The sequence below is a fragment of the Phocoena sinus genome, chromosome 1, assembly GCF_008692025.1.
Source record: "Phocoena sinus isolate mPhoSin1 chromosome 1, mPhoSin1.pri, whole genome shotgun sequence".
Classification (NCBI taxonomy): domain Eukaryota; kingdom Metazoa; phylum Chordata; class Mammalia; order Artiodactyla; family Phocoenidae; genus Phocoena; species Phocoena sinus.
In genome coordinates, this window is record NC_045763.1 from 20579748 (window position 1) to 20593449 (window position 13702).

Consider the following 13702-nt stretch of genomic DNA (forward strand, 5'->3'; position numbering starts at 1 on the left):
ATCTACCCTCATCTTCAAGGTGATCCGGGAATGAGCTCGGAAATAGGAAGGAAACATCCCTCGGATTTGGCCTCCCCCCTCAACAAAGGTCCTGGCTCTAGGGCCAGAAGGAGTCACTTTAAGGCTCTCCCTGGGGACCCATGACCAGAAAGACAGATGATCCGATTCAAGTCAAGTGTGACCAAGAGACAGGCAGGGCAGGCAGCTGGATCTCTCATGATCTCCTCCACCTCCCACCTCTTTCAGGGCTGACTCCTTCAGGGCTCTCTCAGCCGAAAGCCAATCCATTCAAACCTCGCCCCCACGACTCTGCTCTCCAGGATGGTAGTATGTGTCTATTGACATCTTGGGATAGGGTACCGTCACCCCTCAGACTGGGAGCTCCTGAAAGCAGGGCTCTTTGACCAGTCCCCACCCCCAGACTCCTGAGGGCATGGCTGTGTCTGGCCCTTCTGACTGGGGACTCCCAGGGCTGGGGCTGTGTCTCCCTACTCTGAGCACTCCTGAGGGGAGGTGGGCTCACTTTTAGTCACCCTCATCGGACTGGGGGCTACCCCAGGGCAGCACCTGCATTGTACTCTGGATCCCCCTCTTTCTGTAGCCCAGTATCTGTCCGGAGCTGAGAAGGAGGCCCCTGCCTGCCCTGCCACCCAACCCGGATGCTCCTTTAAGACCAAAGGGATGGGGGTTGTATAAGAGTCAGACACAACAGCCCCATCCTCCCCCTCCTTCACAGGCCAGGTTTCCTGCCATTGACAGCATCCCAGCTGGGCCCTGCCCGGCCTCATGCTTAACCCCTTCATGACCAGATCTCAGGGCTACTGGCCTGCACCTGCAACCTTCATTTATAAAATTAGGAAAATAATTGGGTTGTTTTGAGGATTAAATGTGTTAATCATTGTGTGAAGTACTCAGAACAGTGCCCTAGGATATATTAGTCTCTCAATAAAAATTAGTTCTTCCTAACTGTGTGAGCTTGGGTGAGTCATTTCACATATCTGAGCCTCAGTCTCTTTAGCAGTCAAATGGAGGAAATAACAAACCTACTTCCGAAACATAGTCCTGGGGATGAATTGTGATAATGTATATGGGAGCATTTTGTAGAGTGCTGTAACAACACAATATGGAACTATCTATCGTGAACAACAAAAAAAATACTCCCTCTAACTAGGTAATAAAAATCTCTTACCAGGAGATGGGCCTTCTGGTTTTCAGACTTACTACCTTACTTGACAGGCAGAGGGTGCATTGGAAAGAGTGGATTTGGGGTTGGAATTAAGTACCCCCCTTTAATCCTGTTTCCTTACCCATAAAGTGGGGTGGTCACTCCTGCTGGGTCCTCTGTTTAGGGTCCTTGGGAGGGACAAAGGAGATCAGAGAGCACAGGTGTGAATGTGCTTTGCAAACATTAAAAAGTGCTAGAAGGGAGGGAAAGGGATTTGTGAAAAGTGGCCATGGGGTGGTGGTGCAGGAACCCCTTGGCCAGGACATTGGTCTTTGAGCTCTGGGTACTGCAAAGTTTACCCACTGGGGAGAGAAGAGGGGCTCTCTTGGAACCAGCATTGTGGAGCCAGGGCTCCCCCTGAAGACATGAGGTGTCAAATAAGAAGCTGTGCTAGCTCTAGAATTTCCCAATGGGGGCAGAGAAGGAAGGAGGTCCTTTACCCAGCCTTGGCCCCAGAATCATCCCTTCTTCATCCTCTTCCCAGACAATCCCATTTGCCATCAGAGGACCTTGAGCAGAGGCAGCTCCAATGGGCTCCCTTGTGACCTTCATGACAAGACTTGCTGGGAGGGGCTCACCCGGCACATCTGCAGCACCACTGCCCCCCGCCTTTAGGTTGCAGATTCCTGGCCTCACCCCTCGGGAGAGCAAGCTTGACACCATCCACACACCTGGACCAGGACAGGTCTAAAGCTGCTACAGAGGGAAAAAGCTGGTTAACTAGAACCCTGCGCCTTCTCATCTGATTGAGGATGATCTGCCAAGGCCCAGCAGAGGGGGCTGACCCCACGTGAATCGCATGTCCCCACCCCAGGCCTCTGGAGGAAGCTTGGGAATCAGGAGACCTTGTTTGGGGTGCTGGTTGTGCCCCAAGCTCACTGTGCCTCTGTGCAAATCACTTAACCTGTCAGGGACCGTATGACCATCCCTAAAGTAAAGGAGCTGGACGTGGTCCAAAGGTCCTCTCCAGCACTGAGACTGTGACCAGGAAGGAGTTAACAGAGGCCAGGCTCCAGGTCAGGAAGGCAAGGGTTAACCTGGGGGGGTGGAGGCTCTCTTGGCTTTTCCTGTGTAGAGTGAGGTTTGGCTGCCACCAAAGTTACTTCCAGTCCCTGCTGTCCCTCCTGCCTTCAGTCTGGACCTGCCTGGGGACGCTGGCATTCAGCCCCACCATGCAGAGGTGAGTCCATCCTGAGCCCAGGGCTGGGGTGGGAGGGCACCCAGGGACCCAAGGGCAAGGAGGCTGGCACCAAGCCAGTGAGCACAGTCCCCTAGCCTGCATCGCTATCCAAAGCCAAATGCTTGGGCAAAGTTCGGACCCACCGACCCCAGTACCGTGAGAGGGTGGGCAAAGGGGTGGCGGGCGCAAAGATGTCTGCCAGGCTTCTAGGGTGGAACATCTGTGGTTGGGCACCAAGGCAGCGCGGAAGGCAGGGAAGAGGCAGTGGACAGCAAACTATTTTGGTCCCTGTGTTTAGGAACTTTTTATAGCCGCCTGCTCAGGGCTCGGAAGAGTAGGAGGGGACGGGAGGGTACCCTTGAGGTCAGACAAGCACAGTGCCCTCCTGGGACCTTGGAATCTGACCTATCGCCAAGTTTAGTCCTTGGGAGGCAGGAAGGAGGGCACTGCCAGGCTTTCCTTGTTGCCTGGTTTCCCAGTCACCAACTACCTACGGACTGACTTGCTAGACCCTAGATGGGTGTGTGTGTGTGTGTGTGTGTGTATACACACAGGCTGCCCTGGGGTGGGTAGGGTTGGCAGTCTCTGCCCCAAGGCCCCTTACCAAGGCTCCCCTTCCCCCATCCCTGGCAAGTTCTGTTCCTTTGTTGCCTGCAGACCTGAGGTCTCCTCAGCCCCCAGAACTGATGTGTCCCTCTCAGCTGAATGGAGGATGGGGGGAGCAGGGAAACAGGGATGGGGTAGAGTGTACTGAGCCGTGTGGGTGGCCCATTCTGTTACTGCCAGGGGAACTGTCAACTCTTGATTTACAACCCCTCCGGCCCCCCTTCCCCAGCAGAAGGGAGCTGGATGAGAAGGGTCACGGGATTTTAGGACGAGGGACCCTGAGGGCAGGTTTCTGGGAGCGCAGGTTATTGGGAAGAATTAGTGGAAGGAAATTTTTAGTGAGATAAGGGGCCAATCTCTAGCAGAAAGTGCTTGGTTTTATAGCAGCAGGAATGGAAGCAAAACATAGAGGAAAGTTTTGATAGGCAAGTGAGATACTCATTTGGAACTAGTTCTGGACTGTAAAGCAAAGAGATCTGGGTTCCAGTTCTGGGCCCAAACTCTCAGTAAGACCTGAACAAGCCTCCTCCTCTCTGGGCCAGTTTTCTCTTCTATGAAATGGAAATGCAGAGGTAAACAAGGTGATGTATGCAGTTGGGCATTGTGGAATTCCCTTCGCAGGGGCACAGAGCAGGTGGCAGGTAGCTGGCTGAAGTGACCTGGTGACCACCTCCCTCTCTTTCCCTGATGGCCCTGCTGGGCCTGGGCAGGGCAGTTGGCTGCAATTACTGGAGGCTCCTACCCTGTGGTTATATCCCTGACCTCTGTGTTTGGGGGCGGGATGGGTGGGTCCTGCTGGAGCCAGCATGTGGCTGGGAAGCCTCCTTGTCTTGGACTCAGAGTTGCTAGGTTGGGAAGAGGTATTTTTTCCGGTTGAGGCTACTGTCGGGAATTGGGCAGGGACCAGCCCCATTTCCTTTTCCAAGTGTCCTGCTTGCCGATGCCTGCTTGGCATGGCCCTGTGGCCAGAATGGGGCACCCTCAAAGGGGCATATGTTTCTGGGTGGCCAGGGAGCCCCTGCCCATTGTCTCTGAGGGATGGGCGTGGGAGGGATACCTGAGCCTCTGCCCCCTGGGCATGGCACCTGGCTGACTTGGATGGGGGAGGGGTGGCTGGCTGAGCCTATTCCCAGGAATGCCTGCAGGAGAGGGGCAGGGACATTTCCTATTCTCCCCCGACCATTCCTCTTTCTCCGCAGGTCCCAGGAGGCCCCAGCCAATTGCTCTCAGCTCCTCAACTATCTGCCTACCTCCAGTGGCTTATGGGGCACTGTCCTGCCCAGTTCTGCTAAGATGCTCCTGGCCTCTCCCTCCACCCCATCCAGGGGACGGACCCCCAGCGCTGTGGAGAGGCTGGAGGCCGACAAAGCCAAGTATGTCAAGACGCACCAGGTGATAGCGCGACGCCAGGAGCCAGCTCTGCGTGGGGGTCCCGGGCCGCTCACCCCGCACCCCTGCAACGAGCTGGGGCCCCCTCCATCGCCCAGGACGCCCAGACCTGCCCGCCGGGGCAGTGGCAGGCGGCTGCCAAGGCCTGATTCCCTCATATTCTACCGCCAGAAGCGCGAATGCAAGGCTTCAGTGAACAAAGAGAACGCCAAGGGCCAGGGGCTCGTGCGTCGCCTCTTCCTGGGCGCCCCCCGAGACGTCGCTTCAAGCAGCCCAGGCTCAACGGAGCGACCCGCGGCTCCTGGGGGTTGGGCCGCGCCCCAAGATGCCCCAGACGCAGCGGGAAAGCGGGCATTGTGCCCCACGTGCTCGCTGCCCCTGTCGGAGAAGGAGCGCTTCTTCAACTACTGCGGTCTGGAGCGCGCGCTGGTGGAGGTGCTGGGCGCCGAGCGCTTCTCTCCGCAGAGCTGGGGCGCCGACGCCAGCCCCCAGCCCGGAACGTCGCCGCCGCCCGGCTCTGGGGACGCCAGCGACTGGACGTCCAGCGACGGCGGCGCAGAACGCCGGGACCGTGCTGAGTGCGGCGGCTCGGAAGCGGCGGGCTCGGCGCGGGACGGGCGCCCCCAGGTGTCGGTGGTGGAGCGCAACGCGCGCGTCATCCAGTGGCTGTACGGCTGCCAGCGCGCCCGCGGCCCGCCGCGCGAGTCCGAGGTGTGACCGCCGCCGCTCGTGAGCAGGCTCTGGTGGAGTCCGGGGTCCGGGGAAGGGCAAGGGGTGAGCGCGGGGTTGGACCCAGGCACGGGCGGGGACACCCTGCCTCTCACGCGCCGGGTGCTTTTGGGCAAACCCTTCCCTTTGGATCTCGGTTTCCCCTCGTGAACCTTGGGAGGATGGGACAAAAAGATCCCGAAGGCCCTTCCCAGCGCAGGCGGCGGACGGGGAGGGGGCGGCCTCGTGGCCCCTGTGGAGGCCGGGAGGCTAGTGAAGACTGGACGAGTGAAGACTGGGGTGGGAGATCAGAGAACCTGCTGAATAAAGTCAAAAAGTTATTTAAAGGAGGTCGAGAGGCTGGATTAGAGAGCAGACGCGCGAGGGTTTTGGAGTGTGGGTTCCAGGCAGAATGTGCCTCTCGGGACCGCAGACACACCCCTCGGTGATCAAAGTATATTTGAAATGGTCACAAAGCGCTTGGCAAAGTTCCCGGCATATAGGAAGTGCTCAATAAACGAAGCCGCTATGACCACCACCGAATTAGCACTAACACTATTATGATCGTCTCCGCCACCGACCCCCCCCCCCCCAGGAGGGTCCAAATTAGAGCTGGGAGCCAGGAATCGCGCGTTTGGGGAGTTTTGTGGAGGGGTCTGCTCCAGAAATCTGGGGTTCACCAGCCCCTGAAGGCTCCCATTCCTGGAGCTTTGCTACTCATTTTGTTTACTAGATATGAAGGGCTGAGATGTGGAGGTTCCAGAATCGAGGACAATAAAGGACTCTTCAAACCAGGACTTTGCCAACCCGCAGCCTCACATCTTGTCACCGTCTTCCTTTCCCTCAAAGACAAACAAGGTCACCTGTTTCCTCACACGTTCACACCTGTAAGTCTTTGTTCACGCCCTTCTCCCTTTGCCTGGGTTACCTTCCCCTTTCTCTCCACTCATTCTTCTAAGATTACATATACGCATTCTCTCTCAGGAACTCCTGAATTTCCCAGCCGGGGTCATCTCCCCTGAGCTCCCAACTACAGCCTTATTTTTGTGCCTCAACTTATCACCTTGTGCGGGACCCGCTGGTAGTCTGGTTTCTCTTGTTAGTCACTGACCTTCCCCTAGTACAGGGACAGCCCACGTAGCAAGGCCACAAGAAACGTTTGTCGAACTAAAAGGGGCTGGACAGGGCGGCGGCACTTGTCCTTTAGGGTACCCCAGATTCCTGGAAAGTTGTACCCTAAATCGAACACAATCTACCCTGATACCTAAGAGGTCTCTGGTCATTTTATCCTTGTACGTTTGTGGGGGGAGAAGGCGAGGACCACTCCAGCTGGACCCTGCCCTGAGGTTGCCCACCCAAAAGCAGCCTTCCCCGCCGTATGGACAAAAGCACGCGGTCACACGGAGTGTCGGGCCAGGGTTTTTTTTTATCGTGGGAGGGGAGGAGCGGTCGCCCAGTTAGGCCGGCAGACTAGTCGCCCTTGGGCGCAGCTTTCATCCTCATCTCGGCCAGTTTGTGGGTGAGAAAGCCCCACTTGAAGCCGGCTGCGGGATCGGCTTCCCGCGGCTCGGGGCGCTCGGCGGCCTCGTCCCCGGCTTCAGGGTCCCGATCCGGAGTGGGTTCCGCGCCGCTAAGCATGGACGCTGCCGCCGCCTGCTGCTGCTGCTGCTGCTGCTGCTGCTGCTGCTGCTGCTGCTGCTGCTGCTGCTGCTGCTGCTGCTGCTGCTGCTGCTGCTGCTGCTGCTGCTGCTGCTGCTGCCATCTGCTGGCGAACGCGTCCCAGAACCCGGTCCCGCGCGTCTCCGCCGCCGCCGCCTGAGAGGAGGGCTGCGCCGCCAGCGGGCTGCAGGAGAGAGGCGGGGTCAGGGGCTGGCCGAGAGGCCCCGGAGAGGACAAAGGACCGGAGGCGGGGTCAAGGGACCAGTAGTGGGGCCCATGGGGCCCGGGTGAGGTCAAGGGCTGGAGGGGCCCGGGAGACTGGCTGCAGGGCCTGGAGGCAAGGGGAGGGCTCAGAGGCACTGGGAGAGGGGGCTGGGGTGGGACAGGGTCAGGGGATTAGGTGAGGGGTCTGGGAAGAGGTGACCAGGATCAGGATCCCTGGGGAGAGAGCTGGGGTCAGGGGTTTAGGGTAGAGGAGAGGGGCGAGGCCAGAGGAGGGGAGCCAGAGGCGCAGGGTCTGGGAAGGTGGAGGAGGAGGAGCCCTGAGAGAGGGGCGGGCGGAAGGATGCGAAGAGACTGTGGGACCCGAATGGGAACTTTAGATCCGGGGAGGGGGCGGGGTCAGACTCTGGGGGCGGTCGTTCCGGAACCCGAGGGCAGAGCCCTGGGGAAGGAGACGGGGCGGGGACAGGGTTCTGGGGCGGGGACAGGGTTCTGGCTCTGGGATGGAGGAAAAGAGGGTCCAGAAAAATGAGGGTCGCTGGGTAGAAGGATGGGTGGAGCGACCCCGAGGGAAGGAGAAAGGCCTAGATCAAAGGCTTACGGGAGAGGGGAACTAGGGAGGTAGCAAGTAGATGTGGGGGGAAGGGCAATCAAGGAGCAGCGATGAGGCTTGAGGTAGGGAGAGGGGGTGAGCGGGAGGGAGAAAAGGAACCCTGGGGCAGGAGAGATGGGTGGGTCAGGGGGAACCTAGGGAAGAAAGGAATAGGGGAATGCCAAAAGGGAAGTGTGACTGGGCTGGAGGAAAGGGCAGAGATGGAGTGTGTGCCAGAATAGAGCTAGGAGGAAGACAAGGCCCTGGGTCTGACCCTCTACGCCCCCAGCATCAAAGACCTGCTAAGACAGTGGTTCCTAAACTATTGTCCTCAAGTCTTCAGGGAGCTCGCTGAAAATATAGATACCAGGCCTCAGCCAACACCGGCTGAATCAAAATCTTTGAGGGAGGGTCTGGGAATTTGTGTTTGTCTCAAGTTCCCTGGGAGGATGAGGGTTTAGACCAATACTTGGGAACCACTGATCTGAACCACTCTCTGTTCCAAACACCTAAAACTTCTCTCCTGGGTTCCCTTCTTCTAGGGAGATGACCCCTCCCCCATGGATGGGGAGAGAGAGCCCATAATACCTTTTAGCATCTCAATCCCAACAGCTGGTAAATTCCTCCTGAGATCTAACCTAATCTCCCAGATATGCTGATTGGGCCTCTTTCCTGCTGAGAGAAACAGAAACAGCCAGGGGCTGGCCCTCCCCAGTCTTCCGTAGTCAGAAAGAGGAAAGGACACGGGAGAAGGGGATCCCCGGGCCCATCCCAGACCCCCTCAACACACACACGTACTGGTCAGCACAGGGCTCTGGTGGCAGCAGCTTGTCCTCGTCTTCTTTGTTAAACAGAGACGACATTGTCAGCCAGCCTCTCACCCCAACCCCCTGAACCTGGGAGAGAGGGGCTGGGAGTCAAGGAGGGCCCCCAGCACTACCTCCCAGGACTCCACAGCAGCTTCTGCCAGGCTCCCCAGGGTTGGGGTGGAAGAAGGGAGAACTCACCCGGCGGGCCAGCTGTGACATGGGATTGAAGGCCTCTTCAGCTGGTTCTGCTGCCTCAGACTCCACTAACGCTGGGTTCTCCTTCTGGGACACAAGACCCCTACCCAGCATGAGAGAGGCCCCAGAGGAATATGACCTCCCTCCCCCACTGCTAGCCTGGTACACATAGACCTGGCACCTCCAAACCCCATGGAACAAGACGCACACCTAGGCCCCTGACACCCTCCAAAAATACACGCAGCTGTACCTCTACGCAAATCTACCTGTCACACATTTCCTGTACACTCAATCCCCGCAGACACCTTTGAGCTCACATACTGCCCACCCACAGACACATGCAAAACATGTGGACAAGGGCTTGCACGCCAGTGTAGACACACACCTGTACAGGAGCGTGCCTCCGCATGGCTACAACTCTTGCCCTGTACGTACACAGATATATGTGCTGTGAGGTACCTACACAAGGACACTTACACAGTTATACCATTCACACCTGTGCACTTCCACAACTGAAGACAGCTGCATGGAGGCCCACTCACAGCACACAAAACCTCTCCACTCATCCACAGACACCAAGACACAGATGTTCACACACACCCAAACACACATGCCATACAAACATAGTACCTGAGAATGCCTGCATGCCTCTATAGACTTCTGCCCCCAAAAAACACACCTGAAAACACCTGTAACCAGTTCACACCTGCACACACACCTTAAATGGGGATTCCACATGGATGCCAATCCCAATACTGACCCACAGATACTTCTACACAGGGCCAGCCCTAGACACCAACCTGTGTAGACAGACACGTGTTCACACTGACATACACACACCCCAGCACTAGTTCCTGCCTCTGCCATATCTGTTTGTGCAATTGCCATTTATCGCAGCCTCCAGAGGTAAGGCTGCTTTGGAGCCTTTTCAGTTTTTCTTTTTAAATGTCAGAATAAACATGGTCCAAGTATGGCTCTGTCCTGTTGCTGCTACAGTAACCCTCAGTGTACAAGTGCCACTTCCCCTACTTCCCGGGGGCTTGCTTCCTCTCAAGGTGAGTCATCCTGCTTTTGAATCAGCTCTGTCCATTAGAAAGTTGTGTCAAGCTGAGTGTATCTGTATGGGTACTGCGCATTGGTCCTAAAAGGATCCCTTCCGTGTGGCAGCCCTTGAGATCTTTGGAGACAGTGACCACTCTTCCAGTGCCCCCCAAGTCTTTTCTTCCTTGGTTTTCTGGAACGTCCTGACTTCCTGACACTGCACCGTGCCATTGGTCATCCATGAATTACCAGTTGCTTCTGCACAAATCTCTCTTTCTCTCTCTCTCATAGCCAGTCCCTTGCCCTTCTTAGTATCTTTCACTCCTGCTGCCCCTCTGCCCATGCCCCATCCAGCAAGCAGGATATTACCCACCTCCTCTGCCAGGTCCTCCTCAGATTCCCCACTCAGGGTCTGTAGCACTTTGGACTTGTAGGTTTTCCAGAAGGTTTGGTTCATGGCTGCAGGGGAAATGGGCCTGGCACCCAGGCACGGGAAGCACCCAGTGTGTCTGGCTCCAGGAACTTGGTGAGGCTGAGCGCCTGTCCCAGGGATCAGGTGACCTCATTAAAGATGCACCAGCCTCCCCAGATGGCACAGTGCCCAGCAGGTGAACCCGATCCAAAGGAGTCTGTGGTGAGAGCCAGCTTCTGCCACTTCAGCCCCTCGTCTTGACCCATATTCGCCAAGAATAATGAAGACTCCCTCCACAGAAGCCTCCTTCCTGGGCCTAGGAGTTCTTGAATTTGATCATTTGGAATGGCTCCAGAAATATTCTCTTCCATTCACGAATTCCATTTACAAAGTCCTTGGGCTCAGGACCCACAGTGGTTCCCCCTGTGACTGTAGCCATACCAGCTGTGCCCTCAACAGGGCTCTGCCCTATGTCTGCACTCAGCCTCTGTGAACTGGAGTGGGAAGGTCCCAAGGCTCCCAGTCGGTGCCCTGGGCTTACATTTCACCGCTTTGTCTGGGCTGGAAACTGATTCCTCTCCCCAGGGATGCACGTGCTGGTCTCCTTGTTTCCTGGCAACAGGTTCCAAAGAACCAGAGCCCCTGAATTATTGCTGAGTTCCTCTGGTCAGCCTGGAAGGCACCAGGCTCTGGTGCATGGGAAAAGGCTCTCTGGCCCTCTCCCCACTCTGAGCACACAGCACCTGGGCTGTATCTCTCCCTTTGATGCCAGCCCACGCCTGGGAGTCCAGGGCTCAGAGAAGGGGCTCAAAGATGGAAGGTCCTTCTGTGAGCATCTCCTTTTCTTGTGAGAGGAGCCGACTCCTCTTGAGTCTGACAGTACGCCTAAGCACTGTGATCTCTGGGGAGGAATAACTGGGGAGGGGTGAGAAGTGGCGAGGGCTTTCTCAGGGACTAGAGGTATTTCTGTGGGGGCCGGGATCCCAAACTTATTCACTCTCGTTCATTTATTAATTTATTAACATCACAGACATTTTTCAGTGCCTCCCAAAGATGCAGCATCCCCCCCGACACGCGCAACGTGGAGTCTAAGATCTGGGAACCAGGAAGGGGTGATAAGGCCAGAGGACGGTGCTGTGGGCCAGGCGGGGCGGGCAGGGCAGCGGACGGGCCGGCATCCCCCCCAGGGCACGCACCACCCAGCCCTTCCAGCGACGGAGGAGGACGCTTCTTGGGGCCCGGCCCCGAGCTCCGTCACTGACATCGACGGCCGCCTGGGGGCGCTCGAGGCGCGGCCCGCGCGAGTGACGTCATCAGAGGCGGTCTGGCAGAGCCTGATCATTCCCAGGGCGTCACAAGGCGTCATTGAGCAGTCCGGAAGCGCCCACGCGTGTTCTCCCAGCTCGGCTCTGGGACCCCTAGGCCTGCTGTCACACGCCATGGGTCGCTCCCGCCGGACGGGCGCGCACCGAGCGCACTCCCTGGCCCGCCAGATGAAGACGAAGCGGCGGCGGCCGGACCTGGATGAGATTCACCGCGATTTGCGGCTCCAGGTTGCCGCACGGCCCCGGCCAGACCCAAGCGCGGAACCCGATCCCGACCTGCCAGGGGGCGGCCTGCATCGCTGTCTGGCCTGCGCGTGAGTTACGGCCGGGCCCAGCCTGAGGAGGAGAAGGGTCCGCGGGACGGGACGGGGGTGTGAGATCCGGGTCCCGGGACGCGCAGGGTCTCTTCTCCTGGGACCAGTGGGTCTGCCGGCCTCCCATCCCTTCAAGCCCGGAGCCTAGCATCAGGGAATGAGCTAGGGTCAGGGAAATAGGCGTACCTGAGAGGCATCACCTTCTAACTATCCTCCTTACCCCCCCCCCACCCCTACAGGAGGTACTTCATCGATTCTGCCAACCTGAAGACCCACTTCCGATCCAAAGACCACAAGAAAAGGTATGAAGTAGTAAGGAGAGGATTGATGGATGTGTCCCGGGCAGACAGGGCTTGCATCTGGTCAGCTCTCAACTCCTATTCTTTTTCCCAGGCTGAAGCAGCTGAGTGTGGAGCCCTACAGTCAGGAAGAAGCAGAGAGGGCAGCGGGTATGGGTTCCTATGTTCCTCCCCAAAGGCTGGCAGTGCCCACAGAAGTATCCACCGCGGTCCCTGAGATGGACACGTCTACCTGACATGGCCTGAGGATGCAAGGCAGAGGAGCTGCCCATGGACAGTGATGCAAGGGCCAGGCTGGGAGAGACTATGCCAGTCTCTTTTGGTTTGGGAAGTAGATGGCCTCTGCCGGGTGCCCTCCCTCCCAATAAAAGAACTGGATAAAGAGAGCTTGCCTCTGACTCACTAACCTCCAGGCCACTCCTCCAAATTCAAGCCCTGTAAGGGTTTCTCTCTACTCCTGTGTACAGGGCCCAGGGTGTTTGCTCCCTACTTGATTCAGCTTCAGAACCTGCATCCTTTCCTTCCCTCAGGGGTCCTAGCATCTGAGCTGAAGCCCCCCATTGCAGCCCAGGTGTGTGTGGGGGATGGGTAGGATCAGGTTTATACTACCTTGCTTCCAATGAGGGCAGGGAGTGACCCCCCCCTCAGAAAAGAAGTAGGCTTCTGAGATTGTAGCCCCCGTGAGTCACCTACCCCCCAGGGCCCAGGTTAGAGGCTGCCTACTTCATCATGGAGCCTGTGGCGGCCGCCGCTGCCCCACCATCTTCCAGACAGCATAGCAGGAGCCGCCCAGCCCGAGGATAGCCAGCAGTGCAGCCACGATCCCCACCAGCGGACTCCGGGGCTCTGCCCTCAGGTCCCCGGCTATCTGCATCTGGAGGTGCACAGAGGGTCCACCTGAGGGGTCAGCTGAGACTTCTGGGAAGGTGGGGGGTGGAAAGGGGCTGAGAAGCTACAGCTGCGGCAAGGGAAAGGGGCTGAGAAGCTACAGCTGCGGCAAGGAGATATGGATACCATTGCTGCCCCAGGGAGATTCCACCCCAATCTCTCTCGCTTCACTGCCTATGTGGGCTATGTGGGCCCTGGCTGCTCAGGCGGCAGGGAACGTGACAGCCTGGCTGCTGGGTATCATCCCAGCCATGGTAGGGGGAGGAAGGGGTCGGTCCCAGAAGCCGCCATTTGGGGTGCTTACCTGTAGCACTCGGAAGTAGCCAGGTGTCAGGCGTCGAAATCGCATGGTGGGTGCCGCTAGTCTTCCTGATGTCCTGTGGGATGGAAGCGGGAATGAGGACCAGTGGCGTTCATGGTACCAAGAAGCAGAAATCAGGACAGAGAGGATGCTCACCAGCGTCTGCCTTCCCAGATCTGGCCGGGGGCGGGGCAGCTAGACCTTTAAATCTGTCCCTTCCCCCTCCTGCCTGCCCTGCCAGCCTTAGGAGCAGCTGTCAGGAGAGATCAGCATCAGGCCTGAGCAGCACCTCCCCCACCCACCAGGGAGTCCAGGCCGGGTAGGCAGGAGAGGCCTTGCCTGGCAGTGTTGAGAAGTCTCAGGCCTGGACCAGGTATGGGAGGGCCTCCCAGCCCTGGTCGTGGCCCTAACCCTACCTCAGATGATTGGATGTCACCAGTCAGCTCTCAGCAAAGGAGGGGTTGGGTGCCTTATTAGCACCCCCTCCAAACAGGAATAGGCCTTTTTCACTTGGTTTCTGTTGGATCAACCACACCT

General features: G+C 57.7%; 3 protein-coding genes across 4 annotated transcripts; 2 read left to right on the forward strand and 1 right to left on the reverse strand.

Annotated features, from left to right (window-relative positions):
- The first annotated feature begins 2308 nt into the window (after positions 1-2308).
- On the forward strand, positions 2309-5905 carry FAM110D (family with sequence similarity 110 member D). Of its 2 annotated transcripts, none has more exons than XM_032644102.1 (2): positions 2309-2405; positions 4211-5905. In XM_032644102.1, exons 1-2 carry the CDS (start codon positions 2398-2400, stop codon positions 5115-5117), a joined length of 915 nt encoding a protein of 304 aa, XP_032499993.1. In that variant the 5' UTR covers positions 2309-2397; the 3' UTR covers positions 5118-5905. The 2 variants fall into 2 exon arrangements, with proteins under 2 accessions (XP_032499993.1, XP_032499994.1); XM_032644103.1 differs by having other exon boundaries at positions 2386-2405; positions 4337-5455.
- A 651-nt stretch (positions 5906-6556) lies between these two features.
- C1H1orf232 (chromosome 1 C1orf232 homolog) lies at positions 6557-10083 on the reverse strand. The gene is made up of 5 exons (XM_032606066.1): positions 10000-10083; positions 8589-8672; positions 8380-8477; positions 6868-6951; positions 6557-6774 (listed from the first exon to the last, which is right to left on the reverse strand). The coding sequence occupies exons 1-5, from the start codon at positions 10081-10083 to the stop codon at positions 6579-6581; spliced, it is 546 nt and encodes a 181-aa protein (XP_032461957.1). The 3' UTR covers positions 6557-6578.
- A 1208-nt stretch (positions 10084-11291) lies between these two features.
- ZNF593 (zinc finger protein 593) lies at positions 11292-12362 on the forward strand. The gene is made up of 3 exons (XM_032646768.1): positions 11292-11677; positions 11917-11979; positions 12071-12362. Exons 1-3 carry the CDS (start codon positions 11478-11480, stop codon positions 12210-12212), a joined length of 405 nt encoding a protein of 134 aa, XP_032502659.1. The 5' UTR covers positions 11292-11477; the 3' UTR covers positions 12213-12362.
- The last annotated feature ends 1340 nt before the right edge of the window (positions 12363-13702 follow it).

Bases quoted from the DNA above. Each gene is read 5' to 3' on its own strand.
- C1H1orf232 (XM_032606066.1), bottom strand. From the start codon at position 10,083: ATGAACCAAACCTTCTGGAAAACCTACAAGTCCAAAGTGCTACAGACC. The intron at 6,952-8,379 runs GTACGTGTGTGT...TCTCTCCTGCAG, and splicing joins CCAGAGCCCTGTGCTGACCA to CCCGCTGGCGGCGCAGCCCT. The intron at 6,775-6,867 runs GCAGCAGCAGCA...GCAGCAGCAGCA, and splicing joins GACGCGTTCGCCAGCAGATG to GCAGCAGCAGCAGGCGGCGG.
- ZNF593 (XM_032646768.1), top strand. From the start codon at position 11,478: ATGGGTCGCTCCCGCCGGACGGGCGCGCACCGAGCGCACTCCCTGGCC. The intron at 11,678-11,916 runs GTGAGTTACGGC...CCACCCCTACAG, and splicing joins CATCGCTGTCTGGCCTGCGC to GAGGTACTTCATCGATTCTG. The intron at 11,980-12,070 runs GTATGAAGTAGT...TCTTTTTCCCAG, and splicing joins TCCAAAGACCACAAGAAAAG to GCTGAAGCAGCTGAGTGTGG.